The 26881-nt window shown below is 34.9% G+C and overlaps 1 protein-coding gene across 5 annotated transcripts in view; it reads left to right on the forward strand.

Annotated features, from left to right (window-relative positions):
* LOC117400899 (DENN domain-containing protein 1B-like) overlaps positions 1-26881 on the forward strand; it is a 93837-nt gene that overhangs the window by 60920 nt on the left and 6036 nt on the right. For 4 of the 5 annotated variants that reach the window (XM_059031789.1, XM_034001251.3, XM_059031787.1 and 1 more), the window contains 9 exons: positions 490-535; positions 2049-2150; positions 13528-13653; positions 16048-16149; positions 18139-18229; positions 18610-18650; positions 19312-19380; positions 19999-20055; positions 20856-20942. In XM_059031789.1, coding sequence (XP_058887772.1) covers positions 490-535; positions 2049-2150; positions 13528-13653; positions 16048-16149; positions 18139-18229; positions 18610-18650; positions 19312-19380; positions 19999-20055; positions 20856-20942 — 721 coding nt within the window. The remainder of the gene's footprint in view (positions 1-489; positions 536-2048; positions 2151-13527; positions 13654-16047; positions 16150-18138; positions 18230-18609; positions 18651-19311; positions 19381-19998; positions 20056-20855; positions 20943-26881) is intronic. The other variant, XM_059031788.1, reaches the window with a different exon arrangement.

Here is a 26881-nt window from a genome sequence, read left to right on the forward strand (position 1 = left end):
TGTATGCTCAAACAACAACAAAAAGTACCATTTAAATTAACCTGATCTACATAATATAATGGGTTCAGGAAATATAATAAAACTAATTCTGTTTTCTCTACAGGCATGTTTTGTTATGATTAATTTTTTTTGTTTTTTAAATTATCAATGTCTCTCTCTGCCAAGCATGCTTTATTTATATTAATAAAATTTGCTTTGACTATAAATAATAAATGGATTGTCTAGTTACACATTACAAAATAAAATGCGATTTAAGTTATAAATATATAGCAATATTGAGAATAAAGAAGATTAAGCTCTAGGTATGGTAGACATTTCTAAGTATTGTTGTTATTGTTATTTTATATAAATAAATCAATGTAGATTAATATTTTTGGGTTAAATGAATGATTTCTATACTGCCTCCTGAAACTTAATGGTTTAAAACTAGCAATACAGTATTTAATATAATATTTGTATTTTAATATTCTTTATTTTTGTTTTCCTCAGTGCACCTATGCCCTATGTGGTTGGAGTTCATCTAAGTTTATTGGAGGTGGGTGCGGTTTGCAGAGATCTTACTTTTGTTTCCGAACTTTAGTGTTGACTCTTAAACACACTAAAATTGAATAGGATGCATGAGCCAGAATCTGGCATTCCAGGAATGTACCAAATGGCTTTCTAGCATCTTAATGGTTAAATGTTCTACAGCTGTTTGGGACATGCAATCTATTCACAATATGCAAACTCTCATAGAATTTGGAATTATAATGAAGCAGAATCTGTGAAAGATTTCATAGGTCAGCTTGGGCTAGTGAATATATTGGAGCCAGCCTGCCTGCCTAGCGCTAAAAAAAAAAAAATCAGTTTCAATGCTTCATTATAGAAAGTAATTGCAGTGGTCTAGAATGGGCATGTAACCCAATATAAGATGCTGATGTATTTGACAATGCTGGAACCCATTGTGTTTATCACAAACAGGATTAGTGACAGTTGCATATCTGGGCTTATATAATGAGATAAACTCAGCATGGGTGTCTGTATAGCAGTCACTTTCATGCAATGACAAACTAGAATTTTACATATTCCCCCCCTCCAGTATGAAAATTAACACTAGAATACCGCTATGCAGGTGTCAGAAGAATTGCAGAAAATTGTGGAGTGGTGCATTTGTCATTCTGTATATTATGAATATAAATGTTTGTCAAAATGTGAAAATCCTTTTGATTTTCTACAGAAGAATAATGAACCATGTGCAAGTTTGTCCAGTTAAAAATTACTATATACTAATGAAATATAATATACTAATGAAATATACTGTAGGCTACCTATATTGTGCATGTTGCTGCATACTCAAACATTATCATGGGACCTGTTTTCTTCAAAAAGCATACATTAAACAATAAAAAAAAAACTGAAGAAAAAACCTTTTATAAGCAATCGGTATGTACAATTACAGTAGTAGAAATGATCCCGTAACCCAAATAAGTATTAATTAACGGACAAACTGTTACGCTCATTCTGTGAATTCAACAATCTTTTTTCTTGAATGTTGGTGCGCATTATTGTAAACTTCTTTATTATTTTCAAATGCTAGTACTTAATTTAGCACTGAGCTTTTTCAGAAAGGTAGACTGTAAGACAGTCCTATAATGTGTAGAAAATACATCACTTCTTTACGTTGTTTTATATACTCCTTTGGTCAGAAAATAAATACTGAATAAAAGAATGGCATTGAAAATGAGTGGCCTAATGAGCCTCAATCAGGATGAGTACTTATTACATTAGTCGAACATGTACCATCGGTTTATTTGGCCTTGATGAATTTATTAATCCATTATTGCTGATAATTGTTCTGCAGTGGTGAAATAATATTTTATAATTCTGTTATACGGGTATCATCTGTAACAGTTTTTTGTTTGATACCAGGATTGTGTTTACTAATTGCTAATGTCATAACTGTTCTTCAAACAGAAGTACAATTGGCTTTTAAATTCACATCATATTTTGTAATCGCCTGTACTTTTTTTTTTTCTATGAAACATAAATGCAATGATGTTTCTCTACAGAAAGTAAAAAGCAGGACACTGGAAGATGTAGTCATCCTAAATGTTGACACAAACACTTTGGAAACCCCATTTGATGACCTTCAAAACCTGCCCAGTGATGTGGTAAGTCCTCTGAGAACTGCAGAGAATTTCTTCTAGAACCTTCTGTCATAGTCCATACTCGACATGTTTCAGTATTTTCTTTATTATTTAACCAGAGACATGTTCAGAAAAAAAGGTATATTTTTAAGTTAGACAGTTGTCATTTTTTAATAATAATTTTAATGTTTCAGCAAAACATGGTCATTGTTTTGCAGGTGGATAGATTCTAATTTTAAAGCTAGTGGTGTTAGCCATTAGTGCTGTAAGAACAGAAGAGTCTCTTCATCTCATCTTAATCATTGTATTACAAAGTAGGCATTTCTGTCTGCCTAGTGGCATGTCTTGTTGAAGAAGCGAGCTCCATTTCTGAAAATAAGAAAAAAAAAAACTGGGCCAATTATCAGTTCCTGCTTTTCTGCCACCTGCCAGTGCTTTTCCTTTTAATTAATGATCTGATGACACTGGTCAATATAACAAGAGACGCTGGTGCCTTTGATCCCACCCTATGCATCCTGAAACATTTGATTTGTTTTTTGACGAATTATTATTTCAGTTGTATTTTAATCTTCAATACCCCGGTGGGAGACGAGAGTTTGAGTGAAAATCATACTATTTGCTGATTCCGTTTGCTTAGCCTCGGCTCCTTACTCAGGATTCTATTTGTAAATTAAATTGCAAACTGAGTTTGTCATGAAAGGGAGTTGGGTCTTTTGAAAATGACAGGGTGAAAAAAATAGTATTTTTGTCTAATAAATTAGGTGACAGCTCTGCGTTGTCTTTGATCTTTCAGCAATTTTTGACTAATGATAGAACATATTCTGTATTTCATGTTTAATTACCCATCCCCCCCAAAAAAATTAAATGTCGCATTTACTATTACCAGTGATAATAAATGTATAGGAAACAAGAACATATTTGTTGGTTAACCTTTTAGAAAGAATAAATAAATATACATACCTGATTTGGTTACTAATTAAAGAAAAATCAGTTTTTTCACTTTGCAATGTGTGCAAAGGCTATTAAAATGACTCAAATTCAATTTAATAAGTTCATTAAAGAAAACAAATTGTCTTTTGTATCAGAGAAATTGTTTAAAAAATAGATCTCTCAAAATGCAAATAAAAAAAAGATAAATCTTGCTTATTGAATAATGTCCTTTTCTTCTATGTTGGGAGATGTCCAGCAATAAATGTTAGAAATGATTTGAATATGAAGCTTAAGGTTTCTTACTTGCTTATGAACAATGTGCCTAAGTACAGTACATACTGTTATGTGCACTGTGTATTTTTATAAAATGATTGGTATCTATTTGTATTAAAAAATAGAGTAGACATCTATAAAATATATGTTGTATTTTTTTTTCATTACATCCTGTACTAGATTTATATAATGCAACCAATTGTGTCTGTGTTAAATGAACAAGATACTGAAACTGTGAACTGAAACATTTGTTTATTAACCCTGTATCTGGATCGCTTGTGAAGGCTGAGCAAATAGAAAACACAATGCCTTTGTACAGCCTTCAAAATAAAAGTGCCTACAGCAGAATGTTTTCAAACAAAGATGTATGTCCATATTGATTCAAGACGAAGCGTTTGGGATAGGTGTAATTATAGGTTAGGAGGCTTTGGTTCCATGTGGACTTCATTATTGTGAGAGGTTGACCACTGGCCCTGCTTTCTGAAAGGTTAAGGGTCACAGTTGTCCTGAATTACCTGCCCTTTTTTCATATGAGACCCTATGCTGCTTTCCACATTGGCTTTCTCTTAATGGCCACTTTTCCGATATTCACACTTAATATTTTAGATTTATTGACTATTAGAAATGCTACCTTGCCAGTAGCGGTTCCGTTCTGAAAAATCCTAAAGATTTACAAATAGGGAGAATAATTGGTGTAAGATTATAGAGGTTGTGGCACCAGGCATTTGAAAATCATTTTGGAGACTTTTGTTATATTAAAACCATAAGATTATTAAAGAGGTGTTTTGTGTTATCACAGATCATAGCACATTAAAGTTAAACTGACTGTAATGATTAAGTTAATAAAATAAAAACCATTTCTGTAAAATTATATTGTACATATCTCATTAAGACTTGTTAAAAGAGGCATGCATGTATGGTTCATACCTCAGTAACTTACATAAGCGTCTTTTACCTAGATTGTATCCATAACTATTAAACACCCAATAGTGCTAAATTTAGAAATGCTAAAATCACTCAAAATAAACTGAGTCATTATTAATATCTAATTAAAATGTAAAGATTTTTTTAAAAAAGAGGTTTTACTGTTCACAGACCAATCATCTGTTTTTCAAGAAATCAATAATCATTTGCTGAGAAGTTGGTCTTTGGATTATTTTAGTGTGTACTCTCACCCGTGCTTCAAAGTTTACATAAGAAAACCTTTATAGTACATAATTGAGAACAGTTGTTAAATGTATCAATCAGTTTAATGTTTTATAAAGTACTGTAGGCTGGCAACATAGACATAAAATAGCTTGTGACATCATTTTTGGCAATTTTGTAAGTTAATTAGAAATGATTGCAAAACTTTTTCCTGCCAAAACGACCAGCTTTTTAACTTTTGTTTCAAAGAAATTAAGCTGGCCAAGGTGGTGCTAAGGTTGATATTGGATTTTATGACCTTCAGAAAAATTCTGGATAATTGCAAGAAGTAAGTCTTAAATACGAGAAAATGTGGATTTCTCAAAATATACATCATAGCTGGTTACCATATGGTTTGTATCAAATCTATTACATTGAAATTAATTTGAAATAGCCAGCAAAATTGGACTTGTTTAGTTTAGTGTTTAAATGTAAGAATAACAACTGCTCTGTTATGATTTCGTTAATGTGCTGACACTCTGCATCCAAGAAAGTCCAATAAGAGAAAAAGATCCACACTTCCGTTCTATAATTAAAACTCATGGTCATAACTACAAACGGAGGGAGAAAGACAAACAAGAAAGAATTAAAAGCAGGTGGAATCATTTTTGTACGTCTTTTATACCTGTACCGATAATTTGTAAAAAAAACAAAACAACAATTTCTGTACAAATTAAACTGACTCATCCTGGGAGCTAACATAGATTTTATTGTATTGTATCCAGCATGGAATACATTAATATGTGTAGGTTCTGCATCAGAGAGCAGAGAAATGTGTGCGAAAAACAAGCCCTGGAGAATATACTATTAATTAAAGCTTTCTCCATACCTCCATCCTCACACATGCATACGCATGCAGTCAGTTCTGTGGCCATGCACTCCCTTGGGGACCCGATTGGTTGGGGCAAGTTACAGATAAACAGCTTTGCTTCTTGTGTGATGTTTCTGGACACTGCCTCTAGTTGCTGCTTTTATGGATAATCGAAGCCTCTGAAAGCAAATCTTTTGTTCACAATATACTGTCACCCCCCACTGGTGAGTTGCATAGTTTAATTTTCATTGAAATGAAACGCTTCCCATTTTAGTTTAGTGGTTTGATTTGCAGTAATTGCTTAACAACCAAGTGATGCACAGCAAGCATTTCACCTGTCAGAGGTCTCTCTGAATAACAAGGGTGTCATAACAAAACTAAATCTTACCTAACCTGGTACAATTATGGAAATGCATATCCCAGAAAAATCAGTTTTGTTTCATTATCTGAGAATTAGGCTGTATACATTTGTAGAGCACTGCTGCTTTTGTTGCTGCTAGAATATATTTAAGGCATTTGGTTTTTTTTTGTGTTAAACCATAGTAACAAAACTGTTTTTTTGTTTGTATGTTTGTTTTTTGACAATCGTCTGCATTGTTTTCCAAATTATTAGCATTATAATAGTTAATGCAAATATTAATTAGATGCATTGGGGCATTGTGGTAATGTGTCCCGCCCCTGTGTGCATTTCTGTGTTATATGTTGCGTGTGGTGTGTTAATGTTGGTGTATTGTAGTTGGCTGCACGGGATATAATGGGTGTGTGCAGCACGTGTTATTTAAATGTATAATTGTATTTAGGCACGAGGATTGCACATCACTTCACGTGCATTTAAAGTATTTAATATGTGAGCACGAGGTTGCACATAATTAATTCACGTGCTGGGATTCAAGTGAATAATTAATTAGAAATTGAATCCTGGCACAACAGTAAATATAGATGCACGTTTCACTCACTCGGGGTTGTGTGTTCAGGGCGAAGGAACGGGAGAGAGAAGAGGTAAAAAAGGAACAATTGCTACGTGGTACGTGTTTGTTTAGTGTTCGTCCCTGTTTGTTAGTGTCTATTCGGTTTGTTTGTCTGTTTAAGTGTCGTGTCCTGTGTTTCGTTTTGTACAAACCTTTTATTTTACAATAAACCGGCGTAAGCAAGCGCATTTACCATTACATCCACCGTCTGTCTGTGTACTCCTTTCTGGTCTGACGTAACCACTAGAGCCTGCCTGTCACAGGCATATTTTCAAAACATTTCCTTCGGTCTTTTTAACTGTTTTTTCAACTGAGAAAAGTCACATTATTATAATGGAGAAACTGAATAAGAGACTGGGCTAGATATTCAATGGAGATGCCAGTTTTTGTAAGAGCAGTTGTGGGGATTTTTCCCCCTCAGTTCTGCCTTGAGAAAAGGTTGTGCCTGCGAGTTGCACTTAAAACGGGAGTTGCAGAAAAAATAAAACTTTGCTAATTTTTTTAATCGCAAGTGTTTTTTCCTCAACTCTGGAGGAGGAGTTGTAAATAATTATGCAAGCTAAAATACTATTTAAATGCACTTTACTCCTATTAAGAGGGAGTTTGGAGTTCACTAAGCTTTGTTTGAATTAACCTTAGAGCACTCCCAACCTCAGTGGGAGTTGTTTAGGACACAATGACTTTGTTAACGTGATCGGCTCTGATGCAGGTCCTCCACTAATGGATTTGGCAGATTTTCAAATCAGAGTTGTTTTTCTTCAACACTTTGTCAGAGGCAAAGGGTGCAATTGCACCCAAGCGAGTTTAAAGTCAACATATCTCATGACGCTTTGAAGAGCGAGGGGTATCCTTAGATGTAATTAAATACAAGGGGTTAACTCAAATTTCAAATCATCTTTTTTTATATATATATTTATATATCTATAGCCTGTGGAACAGTTTGAACAGCATATATGTTAATATATTCGCAATGCAATCAGAGTTGCATAAAAGTTACACAAATTCGCAAAAGCTTAGTTGTTTTGGATGTAGTGTTAAATTATTGGAGGAAACACCTGAACAATGAATCTGTGATCCCAGCATGAAATTAAACAATAAGTAACACCGTGTAACAATTATTTTTTTTTTTTTTTGGTTCCTGGGTAGTAAGTGTTATTTCCTAATTGCTTATGCCTCAAAAGTATAGAAATGGCTATTATTCCCCACAAACTTTGCTTTTGTGACCAGGACAGTGATATTTTGAAATTTACTAGAACATTCCAGATAGATTCAGTGCTGAGTAAACTTGGAGTAACTTCTAGAACTTTCCAGTAATATAAATAGTAGTATAAATACACAGGCCTTAAGCCCACCAGTTCAGTTTAGTTCCAGCTGCCTAAGTGGATACATATCTGCATTTTTCTGAGATGGCATCAAGAGGCTGCAAGCATCCGGCAGACGCATTTTGCTATGTCTGCGGCCAATTTATCAAGACAAGAGTGAAAAAGTACTCCGTGGAAGCATCTGCTAAGATGTGTGAGGCCTACAAGGCATCTTTCGGCATGCCTGTATTTTTGTAGGATGGTACAGAGGGGAAAAGAGAGCCATGAAGTTCGCTATCCCAAGAATTTGGCGGGAACCCACTGACCACTCAAGCAACTGCTACTTCTGCATGGTGGACCCTTCCAAATGTCGGACTGGCAAGAATGCACCTGCTATCACGTATCCGGACCTTCCTTCATCCATCGCCCCGGTGCCACACTGCCATGAGCTCCCCGTACCCACTCCTCCGGAGAGAGAGCAGTCGTCTTTAGAAGAGAGCAGCAAGTCAGAGAGCGAGGAAGACGTTGTAGATCCAGATGACAATTTCAGAGGTGGAGCTGAGGAGAGAAACCCATACGACCCCAACCAAAAGACCTCAACGACTTGATTAGAGACCTTGGTCTCACCAAGTCCAATGCCGAGCTTTTGACGTCTAGGCTCAAGCAGTGGAACTTGTTTGATGAAAGTGTGCAAGTCGCAGATCAGAGGAAGCGTCACCAACCTTTTTCCAGCTTCTTCACCCGTCAAGATGGACTCTGCTTCTGCCACAATGTGACCAGTCTGTTCAAGGCAATCGGAATCGCCTGTAACCAGAATGAGTGGAGCCTCTTCATTGACAGCTCATCCAGGAGCCTCAAAGCCGTGCTGCTCCATAATGGTAACAAGTACCCGTCTCTTCCCCTGGCTCACTCGGTGCACCTCAAAGAGGATTACAACAGCATCAAGACCTTGCTGGACACCTTGAAGTATGATGAGTACGGCTGGGAGGTCATAGGAGACTTCAAAATGGTGGCATTCCTGATGGGTCTCCAAGGCGGTTTTACCAAGTTTTCCTGCTATCTTTGCCTTTGGGACAGCAGGGACACCAAGGCTCACTACCACAGGCGGGACTGGCCACAGCGGACCGAGTTCTCTGTGGGGAGGAACAATGTCAAGTGGGAGCCACTGGTGGACCCCCGGAAGGTGCTGATGCCACCACTGCACATCAAATTGGGCCTTATGAAACAATTTGTCAGCGCTCTAGATAAGGAGTCGGCAGCCTTCAAGTACCTTCAAGACTTCTTCCCTAAGCTATCTGAGGCAAAGGTCAAAGCCGGTGTCTTCGTCGGACCACAGATAAAGAAGATCCTGGAGTGCAATGAATTCCCCAAGAAGCTCACTAGTAAGGAGAAAGCGGCTTGGAACAGCTTTGTCGCAGTGGTTCGGGGCTTCCTGGGCAATCACAAGGCCGAAAGCTATGTGGAGCTGGTTGATACTCTGATGAAGAACTACGGCACAATGGGCTGTAGGATGTCCCTCAAAGTCCATATCCTTGATGTTCATCTTGATAAATTCAAGGAGAACATGGGAGCGTACTCGGAGGAGCAAGGCGAGCGCTTCCACCAGGATATACTGGACTTTGAACGCCGCTACCAAGGACAGTATAACGAGAACATGATGGGAGACTACATTTGGGAGCTGATTCGTGAAAGTGATTTACAGTATAATCGTAAATCTTGAAAAACTACTCGCTTCTAAATCTTTTGTAGTCATTTTTGTATTACTTTAGTATAAATACATGTTCATTTGGATTCATATGTTGTTTTTTTCTGACTTTATGTGAACGAAAAGACACAAATTCGCCCGTTTTCTCATTGGAAATAGGTACATTTCAAAATATCACTGTCCTGGTCACAAAAGCAAAGTTTGTGGGGAATAATAGCCATTTTCTATACTTTTGAGGCATAAGCAATTAGGAAATAACACTTACTACCCAGGAACAAAAATTGTGTTACATAGTGCAGAGTTTATTTCAAATATTTGCTCACTACACTTAGTAGAAATAGCTGCTTTTTTTTTTACATGACCATTACCTCTGTAAAACCTTGAATTTATGTTTGGAAGGCTATTTAAAATTGTAATTTGACAGTGAAAGTGTGTATTTCTTTGTAGTTCTTTTAATTACATCCCCATGGTATGCATTTCATTAAATAATCTATATATAATCTATAAAAAAAATATATATGTCTAAGACAAATATCATGATAAAATGCACGCACAATTATAAGGGTCATTAGTTGGCAGCCTTTGCATAATATTTAATTTTTATATTTAAAGATTACCAAAAAATATATGTATGAGTCAAGATTATAAAATATACTACTGCATTTTACTATATATTAACACTATTAACATGGAAATAATTTTTTTAAATTCGCTGTTGCGGTTACAATTTATGAATTACATAGCCCAGCTTCTAGCAAATGCAGCAGTCCCTGCCGGTGCCATGGCTGCAGAGATGAATTTCACTTTTTGCTGTCATATTTTAATCAAAACTGTACGTGACTTTGCATAGCCACTTACAATTAGATTTGCATTATCTTCAGTAAATACAGCTGTATTGTCATTTTTCCAAACCGTACATTAGAGGTAGCCTACCCTTTCTGCCAACGGAACTTTCCACAGGGACACATTCTCAGGTTGATTGTTTTATTTTACATCTCTATACTTGAATATGTAGATTAGAATATCTCTTTCAACGTATGTGGATTTATTATTAATTGATTTACCACGTCGCAACGTTTTGTCCACATGGATTCGCTTACATACATTACTAAGCCCAACCTATTTCATGGCAGTGAAAAATGTGACACGGACCCTGAAATTCATTATTCACTGTGAAAGCTGTCTGTTTTGTGTACTTTTACCCTGCACTTAAATCCAATGAAGTTATGTGTACCGGTCCAGGTTCTGATGTGATTATAAGCTTGTTTTAATTTCAAAAAGAAAACTTGACAGGATTTATTGATTGACACGTGACAGCAGCCAATAACCACTCTGGGATCACCTCACTGATTGGTAGATATGGGCATCCGGGCAGGTTTAGTACCCTAGGAGATCTCAACTGGTATTGTTAAGCGAGTGTCCAAAATGAATAAAAAAAAAAATAATATACAATAATTACTGCAGCGGATCGTGTACAATAATTTTGCATTCTACTGGTGGCAAACTATTTTGTACAACCTGCAATGTTTCATTGGATCACATCCGTCGAGCTACGATCCAGGGGCATTTAGACTCAGACAGCAATCAAAAACGAAAAAGGTTACGGATAGTGCATTGTTTCAAAACGAAAAGGTAAAAAAAAAAAAAAAAAAAAATTCTGAAACAGTGGCATGTGACAACGTAGTAATGTTAAATATTATTAGTTTCGCTCAAGACAGACGGCTACAGCTGTGACCGATTTAAAACAAAATAATATATCTAAAATACATTAATAAAGCGGGTTACTCTTGCTCTCTGCATCATTATCCTGTATTTGTTCACAGACACATAGTCTCAGTAACATTTAGAAGCAACAACACAGATTACTTTCTTGACAGTAAGTTAATATATACAAGACAAATTTTTAATTTCATGGAATATTCGATTTCATTAAAATATTATCGATTTGTTATCGTGGGGTCTCAATCGATAGATAATTTGATTATTATCGTTATTGTTACAAGCTATATATAAATGCTGTAATGGAGTTGAAGTATCTTAAAGCGAATCTAGTTTTCAACTAGGTCTACTACGATTACTACAAAATATGTCATATAAATGGATATGACTGATTTTTTTTTATATTTCGTGATATTGTGCAGGTTTGTAGATGCTCTCTGAATTAGACTAAAAGAAAGAGATACCATTGCACCTGTTAATTATCATTCCCAGCTGGAGTGTTAACTGCAGATCTGTTTTCTCTGCAACCTTTGACCAGTACATTGAACAGTGAGCACTTCAAACCTTGTACTGGAATTAATTGAAGAGACTTTAATGAGCCTTGGTGTATGCCCTCCATGGGCTAAACTAATCGAACTCCAGACTTTTATCTAGACCTATCTTCCCTTGATGCAAATTGAAAAGATCACAGCTACGGAGAAAAGACCTACACTGAAAGGCCTTTCTGCATAGATTATGAATATCATAACTCAAATGATTTTTCTACAATACTATGGTTATAATTGGACCCACTGGGGGTCCATCTCTTTGATCAGATCACAGCAACTGTGACTTTACACTGAAAAATGTCACTGCCAAATCACCTGTAGAGCTAAGCCTCTGATGCCTCATTCACTTCTTGTTAGCAGTATTAAAAGTATAACAGTTAATTAGATTGACAGATCAATTATGGTTATTTGATGCAAGATAGTTTTGTGTGTGCCGTCATCAAAATAGATATCTGAATTTGATGCGTCTTTTGATATAAAAACTGATTATTAGTGTATGGAGTTTTGAACCAAATTACCGTAGTTATTGGAGAGATAACATTTTGTTGATGTACAGGCGTATTAGGGCAAGTCAAGTTTACAAGGAATTGGAGTCGGTTAATACAGTAGCAGTACAGAAACCTATTTTTTTCTTTCATTATTACGTTATTGCTGTGAAATATATGGTTGTACATTCATTTTAATATCCTTTTATTGAAATTGTTTTCCTTTAAACACCTAAACCTTTTTATATAAATGGCAAATGCTGTGTTTAGTAGAAAATCCTCTTTTCTTTCACAAATGAGCAAATGACAGGTTGTTATCAAAAATGTATTCTTAATTGCTTTTATTTTTCATTTGCATCTGTTTTTGTTTATGCCTTTTTGTTTTTGAGTTTTTTTTTCATGTTTTTATTGGTTAGAAAAAACTGACACTTGATTGTGTTTATTTTAATTAATAAATGCATTTTAGAATTAAATATTAACGTTGCTGATGTTTTGCATAAGTTTAAGAAACATTTATTTTAGTGTAAATTTGCAGATGCATTACACAACACTTTGTTTAATTTAGCAGTGCATAATCTCTTTTTAAAGCTTCTGCTGAAATGTGTTGATATGATTGCAATGTAAATAATATGCAAAAAATGTTACGAATCACGTTTTATACCATTTGATTGTGATTTTGAGTCTGAACATATCCACCAGAATACTTTTGCTTTAAATATTTCTATTTGTTTTGTTTTCATTTGTTTTTAATTCATACTAATTATAAAGCCATATGATTAGCAATTTATCTCATCTTGTAGCGTGGAAAAAACATTCAATGTAGATGCGAAGAAGTCAACCCACGTTAATTCTTGAATTTTCTAGCATTCATCTTGCCTATATACGTTGTGCAGGTGGTGTTTCTCTGCAAAGAAAAGAGCTTCATAATAGAATCATCATGATTCTTCCTTCTAATGATTCTGAGCCCCTTTCTGTCATTTTCAATAATGATGTGAAATATTTCTTGGGCATTCAAAGTAGCTTGATGCTTCTTTGATGAAAATGGGAAAAGGTGATAAGCAGCACTTGAGCATGTCTCTTAAGAAATGGTCTTCCCCCTGGATCCACATCTTTTATTACCCTAAAACAAGTTGGCACATTTTCAGATCCTACGGTAAACTGGTACAAAAATGTCCAAAAAAACCAAAGTAAAGTAAAAATAAAATAAAATAATTAAAGCATATTTATGCCGAGAGAATGAATGCATGCACTGTGCATTAGCACTACACCAGCACTCTCCCCCCCCCCCCCCCCCTCGCTTTCTTCTCAATTAACAGACCAGCAGGTGCTCTCCACAGCACAACAGATAATCTATCAGGAAGAGGGAAGTCTCTTTTGGCTGACCTGCAAATGTGACGGTTCACACCCTGATCGAGTTTATGTCTCTCTCTACCAATTTCAAAGGTGTTAATTTAACTTTTCCTCTCTCTTCTACAGATCTCCACTCTGAAAAGTAAACTGAAAAAGCAGTCTACAGCGACGGGCAGCGGAGTGGCTATGGCCTTTCTCAGGACCCAGGCGGCCCTGTTCGGCTCCTACAGAGATGCCTTGAGATATAAGCCAGTAAGATAATAATTGTTTCTATGACGGTTCAATTTGGTGCCAGATTTATAACAATTCAGAATAACCACAAGATGTATATTCTGATATGGCTGATCACACAGTATTACTGGTCACCTTTGATGCTGCACTGGTATTCTTGGCACTTGGCGTTGAAGAGTACAGCTGTTTTAATTTTGCTTTGCCGGTTATGCTCATCTAATGAGAGAACTGAAATGATGCCACTTTTGACAATTCGCATTGAACCATAAAAAAGTCATTAGGATGGCGTCACTCAAATGTGATCATTACCTTACATTTTCTTTGTAAATCCACTGAGCCACACAGCACCTATTATCTCTGCACTTTTAAAATGTTTTTTGTAAAATACTTTTTTTTCAGTTTTAATTCTCGGAGCGCATTGTCATATCTGGTAGCTCCACATTTTCAAGTTTAGAAAATAATTGGATTGCGTAGGCCCAGAGAACAGGGATACATAATTGGCGGATCTGTCTCTTCTGTAAACAGTACACCCAAACCCTGTTCATGTATTTCATTTATATTGTTGGGAATTTTATAGTGAGTATTATAGTAAAAAATCTAGTTTTTTAAAACAGTCAGATTTATTTGCTGTCACAATACTTAACATATTAACTAAATTAAGTGGTATTGAAATGCTACGTGCACAAATGTGTGCAGGCTGATTTAAATATAAAAATAAAGCTATCTTGTTGCCTTTGTTCATACAGTAGCTGTTCTATGATACCTTCTCTATACTTGTCTCCCTACTCATCCCTAAGCTTGTAAACCTATATACTGAACAATATAGTATATGCAATAAAGTTAACTCTAGAAGTGGTCCTGATTTTTTTACTCCTCAACTGCAATGTATTTTGTCAACAATGTATGTGTTGGTGTTTTTTAGTGGTTGCTTTGGCAGATAGTAAATCTTCAATCTTTTTCAAACAATGTCTTTGTTTTTAAACCTTGCTTTTTAATTAAATGTCTGTCGTCCCCCCCCCCCCCCCCCCCCCCCCACCTGTTTTTAGCTTTACTAGGCAGACTGTGTATTTATATAATATGTCACATCTCTAACACATTACTCTAACACATTATATAACTGGGTCTAATTTAACGTGAGATTGAAATCTGTCGGCTTTGGCAAATTAGACAAAGGAAACAAGTACTGTTCCAATTGCGTTTTAGTTGTTGCCTTCATGTTTCTCAAAACATAAAACTGTCACAGGCCTATTCTGCTATTTAGATAATTCAGTATTTATTGTCTTCTGAACCTCAGGCATACACATTAGTGTTTCCCCTAGACAGGAATAGAAGCCACCCTGCTGCTTCTAACAATAAAAAAATATACATTTCCATCCAACATTTAATCAGAATTTCATTTTGCAGTGCTATGCGATGTGATTAAAAAGGATACACCACACTAATGTACAGTACCTTTGCAGTGTATAACACACCTCTTCATTCTAACGTCATGTCTTACTCTCATCTGTGATGTACAGTGTTAAAACTACAAGGCAAACCCCAAATTGTTTCAAATACTAGCATGTTTTCAGGACATTATTACACTGTGTAAGTCAATTAAATATTAGATTTTTATATACATTAAACTTTAACTATCCATTGATACACAAATGGGTCTACTCAACAACAACTCTTGTCTTTATTGTATCTTAGTAACGTTACATTCTCACTAGGTTACTTTGGCGCATTATATTGGGAACCTGGGTGTGCTTTCTAAGTGCATAGTTGATGATTGACATCTCTGCAAGTATAGGATATTGCATTGGCATAAGTGTGAAACTGAGACTCTCTCCTAAACAGGAGAGTCATAAATCTCACCAACACCACAGCAACAAGGAGATGTGTTTAAAATCAGTTGTGTGTGTGTGTGTGTGTGTGTGCACGCACATTCTTATTTACTCCCAAAACAAGCTGTTTTAATTACACAAATTAATGATGTTTCTCAAGCAACAGTTTTTAAAAACACGACTCAATTGGGCATATCATGTAAGAACAAAATGTGCACAGATTTCCACCCCCCAACATCTAATGTAACTGGATGCGATAAACCATTAGAAACTCATCACATATCCATACTGAACAATTGAAACACTTGTCATCATTTTGGTCAATGCTATAATGCCTGCCCATGGTGGCTCTTCATCCTATTGACAGTGCTATGGCAGATGTTTCAATTGTATGTCCATAATGTAAAAATAAATGAACGCATTTTCAAAAATTGTTTTAGGATTTTTTTCTTTTTCTTTTCCTGGATGTGATAGATGTATTTTATGTTAACTATCTTGATTAGTATGATACAGTAATAAAAACTCATCAACTTATAAATGTAACCTTACTGGATTTTCCTCTTTTTAATAAAACTTCCTTTTTTTCTAGGGGGAGCCAATCTCCTTTTGTGAAGATAGTTTTATAAACCATCGCTCTAGCACTATGAGAGCTTTCCTTAAAATGGCGGTGAATCTTCAGCTTTTTAAACAGGTAAAGTGTGTGCCAGAATTATTAAAGCACTGTTGGACAAACTTGACTGTAGGCCTGACATAAATAGTAGACCTACTGATCCTAAACTACCAGTACGTCATTGTTAACTGCACATACACCCAGTTGGAGCCAGAGCCCTGTGTAGGAAGTAAATGACATCCAAAAGGAAGGGATGTATCTTTAAATCATTAATTTAAACTGAACACATTCAATCCCGCATCTACAAAAATGTAACCATCAGCAAGTACTTTTGATTAGGAAATATAAACTGTTTAATGTTGCTGCTTGGCAAGCAAAGCTGAGTGAATATCTTTTTTTTTTATTGACAGCTGCAATTTAGAGCCTCAATTAGCAGTAGATCTTTTTTTCCAGTATGATGAGAATAACAATGAATGCCGTTGTTTCTGACATTGAATAAATTCATAGCTTTCCCAGAAAAGATAGTGACCCGCAGTTCAAAGACATTTTTTCCTCTCTGCAGTAGCTTGGGTGCCTTTATCTCTTAAACTTGCAGTGAAATTGTCCAGTGATGCAGTACTGCTCTGACCATGAACCAAGTCCATTTGGAAGCTAGCCTGTTTCTAATAAATAGGAATTCTACCAAGAGAGAGTAGAAAATGCAAGTCAGTGACAACCTGCTTTCTATCATTATTCAAACCGTTTGCTGTTGTATTTTTTTTTTCAGTCAGTTTTGATTCATTCCAGCAGCTCCTAAATTGACAAGAGTTAGACACTGACTGGTCTTATTATGGGGCTCATTACAATATATGATGCTTCCCATTCCTCTGCTAATGTTATGTGATCACAGTGAATATAAACTGATAAATGTGTACAATCGGTAAACATTATTTGCTAATGTAGTTTTTCTGATTTAAATTAGTCTTGGTAGTAACACAAAACCACTTATTGTATATATAAACATACAAATCAAACATTCAAAACCAAAACAAATCTGTTTTAAAATGCTTCTATAATTATTGTAGTTCAATATATCCATGTGTTTGACACAGAATACTTTTTAAAATTATTTTTTGCCTTTTACAACAAATTATCTTGTAAATCTGAGTGTTTTAGCTTTAGAAAATGACATTATCAAAATGTTGTGTACTTTTGAGCCTTGATGGACTATTCTTTTTTTTTCTGAACAGTTATTTCTGATTTGTCAGGTGACTTTGTTGCATTCTTTCTTCAAGTGGAAATTTATATACAAGTAACCCAGACGCAAAATGAAGATAACTTCAATAGGGAGTGTGTATCTGTTTTTATAAGATGTAATTTTGCTTCATAACTTTCTCAGGAGCATTATTAACTGTTCAATGGTATATAGGTTATTTATATTTTAAGTGTACATTTTAATTGAAATGATAATACTTGTCAGTTAATCCAGACTGGCTTGCTAAAAAACCTTTTTTGAGGTACAGTACTGTCTAAACTGAAATGAATTAGGTCAGATTAATTTTGAATGAGAATTTCTCTCTCTAAAAGAAAACTACATGTAAACCCAAATTGCCCAAAAGGTACAAAATAGTGTGGCAAAAAGGTGAGACTTATTTTTATTTTTGCATGTAAACCAAGCCAATGAGAACAAAAGCAACTAACTAGAATCTGCCAATACATTATTTGTATTCACTGTACTATGCATGTGGAAACAATGGCATGCTAAAATACAGTTCTGTGTATTGGATGCAAACATTAATTTAGCATAATAGTACCAGTAGACTGGAATATGCAATTTTGGTAATAAAACTACTAGTTATGAGGGTTTTATGCCTTTTAGGTGACAATGTAGATAAATTAGATTTATTTTAGTGCAGGATGTGTTACATGTCGGCTTTAATGTCAGTCCTTCATCTGTTTCACTTTGTTAGATTTGAGTAGGTCAATTAAAAAAAAAAAATATATATATATGTGTGTGTGTGTGTGTGTGTGTGTATGTGTGTATATATATTTAATTAATTAATTATCCATCCTGGCTTTTTTTCTCTTTAGTTCATTGACGGCCGACTAGCCCGGATAAATGCAGGGAGAGGATTTTCAGATGTTTTTGAAGAAGAAATAACTGAGGGTGGCTTTTGTGGAGGTAAGTAGCAAAAAGGTTTTGAAGTCTCCATAACCACATTGTATAACTAAGGATCACTGTAAGGCCTGTTTCTGTACACCTGCTACCGTTTCTTCACAAACTTATATAGCATCTTATGTTTTTGTAAAATGTTTAAAAATGCATAATCCTTTTTTCAATCAATGTTCCCTTCCCTTGATATTATTAAGTATGACTCCATGTTTTGAGGTATCCGTCATTTGTCCTGTTTATAGTAACTCCTCAGGGTAGGTTAACCGTTTCTTCCAAACTAGTGTTGCCTTTTTCATAAGACAGCCACAGTACTGCACTTGACTAAACTGTTTGTATTATCAGTTTATTTTATTTTTTTGTAATCATTTTTATTTTCCTTGTAAATTTAGCAAATTCAAGGTCGTATCAACAGTGGATGCAACCAGTAAAGGTAATAACCTGCTAGGCCTTGGTATTGTACTGTTGACTCTTACAATTTACGTATTTAAGTTTTAAACTTTTTTTTTTTCAATTTAATAATTTGTAGTGGAAAGCCTTTCTATAGAATTTGACAGGAAAGAAGAAATTAAAGAAAAGTTTTAAGGATAATGTTTTTTGGCTTTCATACAGGTAAAGTAACTGTTTTAAAAACTGTTAAACCTGTTTTTCTTATCCAGTGAGTTCCTGCCAAACTTAGCCAATAATGCTATGTAATATATAATCATATAACATTCTTCAGCTCATGCTTGAGTACTGGTATGAAAGATGCATTCAGCTTTAACACAATGCAGCTCAAGATTAACATCGGTATATATTTAAAAAAAAAAAAAAGAGAGAACACTTTGGCACCTCATTTAAAAAAAATTCTGGCAATTGTAGCCATTTATGAAAAATGAAAACACATATCAGGTTGGAAAGTATGGCAACAGTTAAAGTGTATGTCATACCTTTCTAACACATGCCTTATAATTTACATTGAAAGGTCCAAAGAATAGGCTCAAACTTTGTAGTAGCCTAATTGCTTTCTAAAATGTATAAAATTAAAAATGCAAGTTTAATAATTTCATAAGCTTCTTAAATAACTAAAAGAAAATGTTCCATGTCTTCTACAGAAAGGTGGTGCAATGATTAACACAGCCGTTACCAAAGCAAGCCCTGCTGTGAAAACTGCATACAAATTTGTAAGTTATCATCCTAAAGAATGTATATTTTATATATTGTATGTTCCGCTGTTGCAGAACTTGTTTGGGTAATGACAAATTCTTATGTCATTTTTAAAATATAACATGTGGTAGTATTGGGTTTTTCTCCTGTTTTTCCATACTCCTAATTGCAGTGTGAATGGGTACAATACAAATGCACAAATGCAAAACATTTTTCTTGCTACTGTATACTGTGGGCCCAAGGGCTGTCTCTCACTGGTAACTTGGGAAGGTGGGAAAAGATGTACCTCGTACATCATGTAAATAATACACAGCAGTCAGTGATAGCACTGTGATGTATCCTCTAACATGCATGAAAATGTACTCAATGACTTACCTTTCCTGTAGATACTGTGGGCTTTTTTATTTTCTTTGTCATGTCGAAGCTTTGTTTTGATTAAGATCTTCTTGGTATTAAAAAATGTCTGTTGTTTGATGCCTCTACAGCCGGGAACCATTTTTATTATTATTATTTAGTGAATTTTTAAAATAAACAATTTAATTAAAAAAAAAAAAAAAAACAGGAAAAATGAACATTTAATTGAGAGGACTTTATTTTTTATATTTGACAAAAAAAAGGATTAATTTACTTTACAGGCTAAAAGTCATGCTAAGCAAGGACTAAAAGAAATGAAGAGTATGTTAAAGCAAAAGGTAGGCTATTTTAATTCTAACCTGTTTAAAATCGCCTTCTTGTTTAGTATGGAGTATAATGTTCTCTAAAATCTCAGATCAATGTTTTTAATCATTAATCTGCTTCGTGCTTTCTTCAGTTTTATACATTTTTTAAAATAAGCCCCTGGCTATATCTTGTCGTGTCATCCAGGCAGTGAAAGAGCCTTTATTGTTTGCATATTTTATCAATGAGCCACTGAAATCTTCAAAGTTATTGTAAGGAGACGTATGTTTTCATAAAAGTGATTGTTTTGATACTTGAACTGTCAAGCTGAAAGCTCATAAGAGCAGATCTTATAGTGCTATTATAGCCATAGTTGTCTTTTCTCATTTAATAAAAAAAAAAAAAAACATTATAGAAAACAGTGCTCAAAGTGATACATGGATATCTGTAAAACGTAAAGAATAAAGAATGGTTGGTTATTAATGGATGTTTTTTCTGTATTATTATTCCAGAGTTCTTGTACTGTTAGTTGAGCACCTTATTATCCTGTTTCAGGACTTGCTAATTAATAATAAATAATAATTTTATGTAGGACATTTTAGTTATTATTATTTTTTTTATTATGTTGCCAGTGTATTCCAAAAACCTACAAATGGTCTTCTAGTACAACGTTAAGCTGCAAAGCAGTTTGCTGAGATGGCATCTCCTGGCTCTCTCCTGTTTTGCACTTAAAAAACTTGTTACTAAAATGTGCTGGTGGGAGGTGGGGGTTGGAGCTTTATAATAAGTAAATCCCCAGAGAAAACCAGCTTCTATGTTTTTGTGTGCCCTGCAGGAGACCGATGAAGATGGACAACTCAGTATGGGCTCTCTCAGTAGTACTAAGACCCTGTCACCTAAGAGAAAGCAAGGGCAAAAACAGGTAAGCCTGCAGTATGTATGTATGTATGTATGTATGTATGTGTATATATATATATATATATATATATATATATATATATATATATATATATATATATATATATATATATATATATAATGTTTGATTCACAACAAAATAAAAATAAATACAAGATACACATGTCTTTTTTCTTGTCAGAGTATTGTTCAGAATTTGTGTAAAAATGTGAGTATTTTCATGTGGAATATTTTGTATACAATATAAAAAGTGTGCAGATCTCTTGTAACATGCATTCACTTGGACAAAGTTAGCCTTGTATGTTTCTGAACTCATGTATTAGGAGGCTGTGTGGTCCAGTGGTTAAAGAAAAGGGCTTATAACCAGGAGGTCCCCGGTTCAAATCCCACCTCAGCCACTGACTCATTGTGTGACCCTGAGCAAGTCACTTAACCTCCTTGTGCTCTGTCTTTCGGGTGAGACGTAATTGTAAGTGACTGCAGCTGATGCATAGTTCACACCCTAGTCTCTGTAAGTCGCCTTGGATAAAGGCGTCTGCTAAATAAACAAATAATAATAATGTATTTGAATGGATTTTTAATAAAACAGAAATGCATGGTATATTTTTTATGTTTTTATAACATCATCAGTTAAGTACTGGATTCTGCATCTTTTTTCCTCATTAAGATGATCTCAGGCAAAGATTTAAACCTACATTGCCTTTCAAGCAGTGAGCTTAGAGATTAGGGATTTGTCCATCAAGAATGCTCCATCAGTAATGGGCCTATCTCTTAGTGCTGCTCACAGCAGCATGTCCTTTCCAACAGCACCCTAGTTGTCACACTCTCTCCGAGAGCCAAGGAACAGCAAACTGTGATTGCTCACCAAGAACTTGTGCTCTTACCGATTTCCATAAATGATTCGGGCTCTTGGCTCCGGGAACATCGATATATGAGAAAGCCTTGGGAACCTTAGCTGTTAGCATTGATTTTTCACTCCAAGGTCTTGCAGTGAAGCCCGAAGCCTGCTGACTGATTTTAGTACTCAAGAGGTCTGACTGCAGCCTAGAGGGACCTCTGCCTGGACAGTTGTATACTGTACATGCATTTACATCCATGTTCTGCATGTTAGGATAGGCTAGTTAAACATCTATGTTTTACTTTTGCTAAATTATCCACATACAATAAATATTATATTAAAATGGTATGCATATAAAGATGTTGAGGTTTATTATTATTATTATTATTATTATTATTATTATTATTATTTATTTATTAGCAGATGCCCTTATCCAGGGTGACTTACAATTGTTACAAGATATCACATTATTTGTACATACAATTACCCATTTATACAGTTGGGTTTTTACTGGAGCAATCTAGGTAAAATACCTTGCTCAAGGGTACAGCAGCAGTGTCCCCCATCGGGGATTGAACCCGCGACCCTCCGGTCAGGAGTCCAGAGCCATAACCACTACGCCACACTGCTGCTGTTTACATTCATAAACCCATATAGTACAACTGAAAATGAGATTGAGAGTTTCATTCTTGTGAAGTTTTACAAAATGTGCTATTTACAAAATTCCACAATACATTTCTCTTATCTACATATTGAATAGCTGTATCAAAAGCATTCATTCAAACCAATTGGACATAATATAACTACAGATTGAGTCTGTGAATATCAGATGGCAATCACTGCCTTGATGTCTAATTCTAAGCTATGGCCCACAGCCAGTTTTCAGAAATGGCGTTTTGGGGAACTTTCTGTTGCAGTTATAGCATGCCAGACATGCACACGATTTGTAGACATTTGGGTTCTAACCAAAAGATTCCAGTTAGGCATTCTTTGATGGTGCATGCCTTAGCCTTGTGTTTTGTGCTTAATTCATAATTTGAATTAAAAATGGATTTCTTAATCCATTTTTTAATTTGTCAACCTACTCAAGTGAGGAAGTTTGGCATTTTTTGATAATTATTTTGAAGGCACTTGGGTTTTCCATTTTCTTTCTGGAAGTAAACAATATGAAGATGCACAGTAAAGTTGTAATATTAATGTTGTCAAACTCAAGGAACTGAAGTAGTAAACTGGTAAACATTGATCCTAACTGGGATTAAGTTGATCTAAACCAGGGGGAAAAAATTGGGACATAACAAAATGGGCTTTGCTGCACCTTGTGACTATGCCGCCTTGAGACTAAACTGCTGGTTTGTGATTCATGCTTATAGTGAAGAAATGGAAACTTTAATGAATGCAGTAAAACTTTGTGCCATGTGAACTGACTCGCTTCAAGGCCATATACCCTGTAACTGGCAGTGAGCAAACCAAGGTTTGAAAAGTATTCAGTCTCCAACACGAACCCCCCTGCCCCGTGCATTTAACATTGTTCTGCTTTGAAATGCCAAGTTTTGAAGTACCAAAAATCCTATTAATCTTGAATTAATATTCAGTGTAATTCTACAAGCATTATGCAAGTAGGAATGGTCACAGTATAGTTTTGCCATAGCCATAGCATCTACTCTGTTTTTTATGATGGTGTGTACCAAAAACAATTTTACACTTTTTTAATCTTTTTAACAATGTAATGCAGTGCCTTAATGATTATAAAATAAATAACGCTGATGATCTATTCTTGAATAGTAAAACCTAATTTTTCTAACTAATTATCTGATCGCTGGAAGTTTTATATTTTATTTTACAACAACAAAAAAGTGGTTTGTGTGAAATGTATGGCACCCAAGCTCATTTATTAATTCTTGACTTTACATCATTAGTGCTTTGCTGAATAAAACAATGAGCTACCCCTTTTTATTCCGGATTTCCCAACACTGCCTTAATTAGTTCAACTATTTCTTGTTTTGTTTAGGAGGCTTAAATAAATGCCAAAAAGGTGTAGCAGCAAAGGTCTTCCAATTAAGCATTGCAATTGCAAGTCAGGCTCCTCCCTCCTTTGTGTGAAGTGATATTTCCCTCGGCAGCAACAGCATAACGGGCCTCGGGGGACAAAGTGGGCGCAGATTTTGGTGGTGATAGGGCTGGTTCTGCAGTCCCAGAGAGGATACTATTACCCAGTGTAGAAGGCCTATCAAGAGAAACATTTCTTCTACATTATGTGAATTTGACTGACAACATTTGAAAGTATTTACATCTGTGTTTTAAAACTGTATCTGTTAATCTTTTCTTCATTCTTTTGAGAATGTTCCCATCCCTACATATCAAATACATTTGAGCAATTTCTTCTTTAAACTTGATAGAAGCATATTTATTTAGGTTTATAAAATTCATGTGATTTTGGTTCCATGCTTTTGTTTTCGTTGAATTGAATTTCCTACCCACAAACCTGTAGGGAACTCTACCGTGTGAGAATACCCACAGAAACTGTTCTACTATAAGTGAAGATACCACACAAGCACTGGTAACGAATCCGAGATAGGGGACATTTCTTTACAAATCAATCAAATTATTTTTATATAGCGCCTTTTCCAAAATGCTTCAGAGTCAAATAAGTAAAAGGGCCTATGAAAACAAGTAAAATAAAAACACAAAACAAAAACGTAAAATATAATCACACTCCAAAGGCCTGAGAGAACAAATAGGCCTTCAGCCATAACTTAAATGCCGCCTGAGAATCACCATTTCTGATGATCCCTGGCAATGTATTCCAAAGAGCCTTGAGCATTGTGAGAAAAACTGTGACCTCATAGCATGACATAACTAGACACTGGTGAAACCAGCAGCCCGGAGTCTGTTGATTGCAACTGGCGGCCAGGGTTGTGTGGATGGTGTATTTCTGACAGATATGGAGGTCCAAGGCCACAAAGTGCTTTAAGGTCAGCAATAGATTTTTAAAAGTGATACAGAAACTAATAGGAAGCCAATGCACTCATAGTTAAACTAGTGTAATATGTTCAGTCCTTTTAGTACCAGTCAGAATTCTTGCCACCACATTTTGAACAAGTTGTAACTTATTCACTAGTCAAACAGGCAACCCAGCTAATAGAGCATTACAGTAATCAATAAGTGAAGAGACAAATCCATCTACCTAAACCTCAGCATCATGTAAAGAAAGGTATGTACGAACTCTAGCAATCTTGCAGATGGTGGTAAGCTGATTTGACCACAGAAGAAACAGGTGCTTCGAACTAAGACCAGCATCCAACACTATCCCCAGACTCTTAATTGTAGAAGATGTATAAACAGGGCATCCACCAAAGAAAGCGAGGTAGTTGTAAGTTCTTTCCTCGTACCTAACAGTAACAGCTCAGTTTTACTTGCATTCAATTGTAGGGCGTTTTTGGACATCCAGGCCGCAATATCATTCAAGGAAGCAGATAACCTAATCAGCATTGGTATCACTAGCGGTTAAATCAAAGTAAACCTGTGTATCATCTGCATAGGAGTGAAAATTTAGGCCATGTTTTCTAATCACATCTCCCAGCAGAAGCATATACAAGTTAAAAAGCATGAGTCCAAGAATGGAACACCTGATGAGACAATAGTAACAGAGGCATCGGAACTATGAGTCAGTTTTCTGACCGTTTGACAAATAAGAGCCAAAATTACTTTTCATGGTTTGAATCCTGTTAAGCATGTCATTAATGAGAGCATTTTGATATATGTATATATATATATATATATATATATATATATATATATATATATATATATATATATATATATATATATATATGTAAAAAGTGGGAAAGCAACAAAGCAAGAAAGAAAGTTTTAAAATATTTAACTCATTAATAAAACTATGAATATGGCCCTTTTTTTTTGTATGTGATTTTTGAATCACGAACATGAGTGACTGGTGAAATAAGGGATACTTGTGTTTTTGTCCCATAGGAACAAATGTTATGGTATAACTACTGCAGGTCATGTAACCATCATTATAATGTGGTGATTTACAGGAAATTAGCTCCATTACATTATTCAATATTTAGTTCAAACTCTAAAAGTTTAAGTAATATTACTAAGGATGGTTATTTTTGCAAGTTTCCAAAGCTTTTCTGTGAATCCAAATGTAATAGCATATGTAATGGCATATAATTATTAGATAGAAGTATGAATATTTTATAATAAGGTAATTATCTGTTCTTGAAAATACTTTTCTATAAACTAGAGGATCCCCCCCAACGTTTCTGTTTAGAGTAGTAATAACGAGCCTAATTTTATTCAGGAATTTTTAATAAGTTATTTGGAAAAGAGAAACAACTATAGGATTCTCTAAATTGATTATGCTCATCATTTTGAAAAAAACGAGCAGTGCACCTCTCTGTACCAAGAGCGCCATCTACTGGCTGTAATATTATACCATATGTAAAATAGCATACAATTCTTGCTTTAGATTGAAACATATGGCTGCAATATATAGTATATATCTGAATGTAAAAATGTTCTATATTGTTAAATATTAAAGGAAAGGCTATATATATATATATATATATATATATATATATATATATATATATATATATATATATATATATATATATATATATATATATATATATGTTGAGTAAAGTAGAACCTTTTTTTTTACTACCACAATTGCCAATTAAAGAAAAACTAAAATAAATGGCAGTATCTCAAGTAAAAAATATGATCTTTTGTCCTGTATAAAAAAAAAAAACCTGATGCGCTTGTCAGTGGTGTCTAGTGCCACACTGATGTGTTGGTGACAATGCTGTAGTTGGGTGGAGTGGCCATGTTTGTGTCTTGATTTCCCATTATTCTTTCTCTTGCCTGCATGAGACTATAACATCTGTGTGTGTGCAATGTGAATAGCTTTTTCTGTTTTCTATGTCAACTGATAGGTGTTAGACATGAATCATGAGAGCTGGGTCAGTTAATAAGGTTTTGGCAACTTGCAGTGCCATCTACACATGGCTAGTGTGAAAAGTAAATCAGCATTAGGGTAACCTCCATTCAGATCTTTCAGGTCTCCTACAGGAGGTGTG

Source organism: Acipenser ruthenus, chromosome 10, assembly GCF_902713425.1.
Source record: "Acipenser ruthenus chromosome 10, fAciRut3.2 maternal haplotype, whole genome shotgun sequence".
In the NCBI taxonomy this organism is placed as follows: Eukaryota; Metazoa; Chordata; class Actinopteri; order Acipenseriformes; family Acipenseridae; genus Acipenser; species Acipenser ruthenus.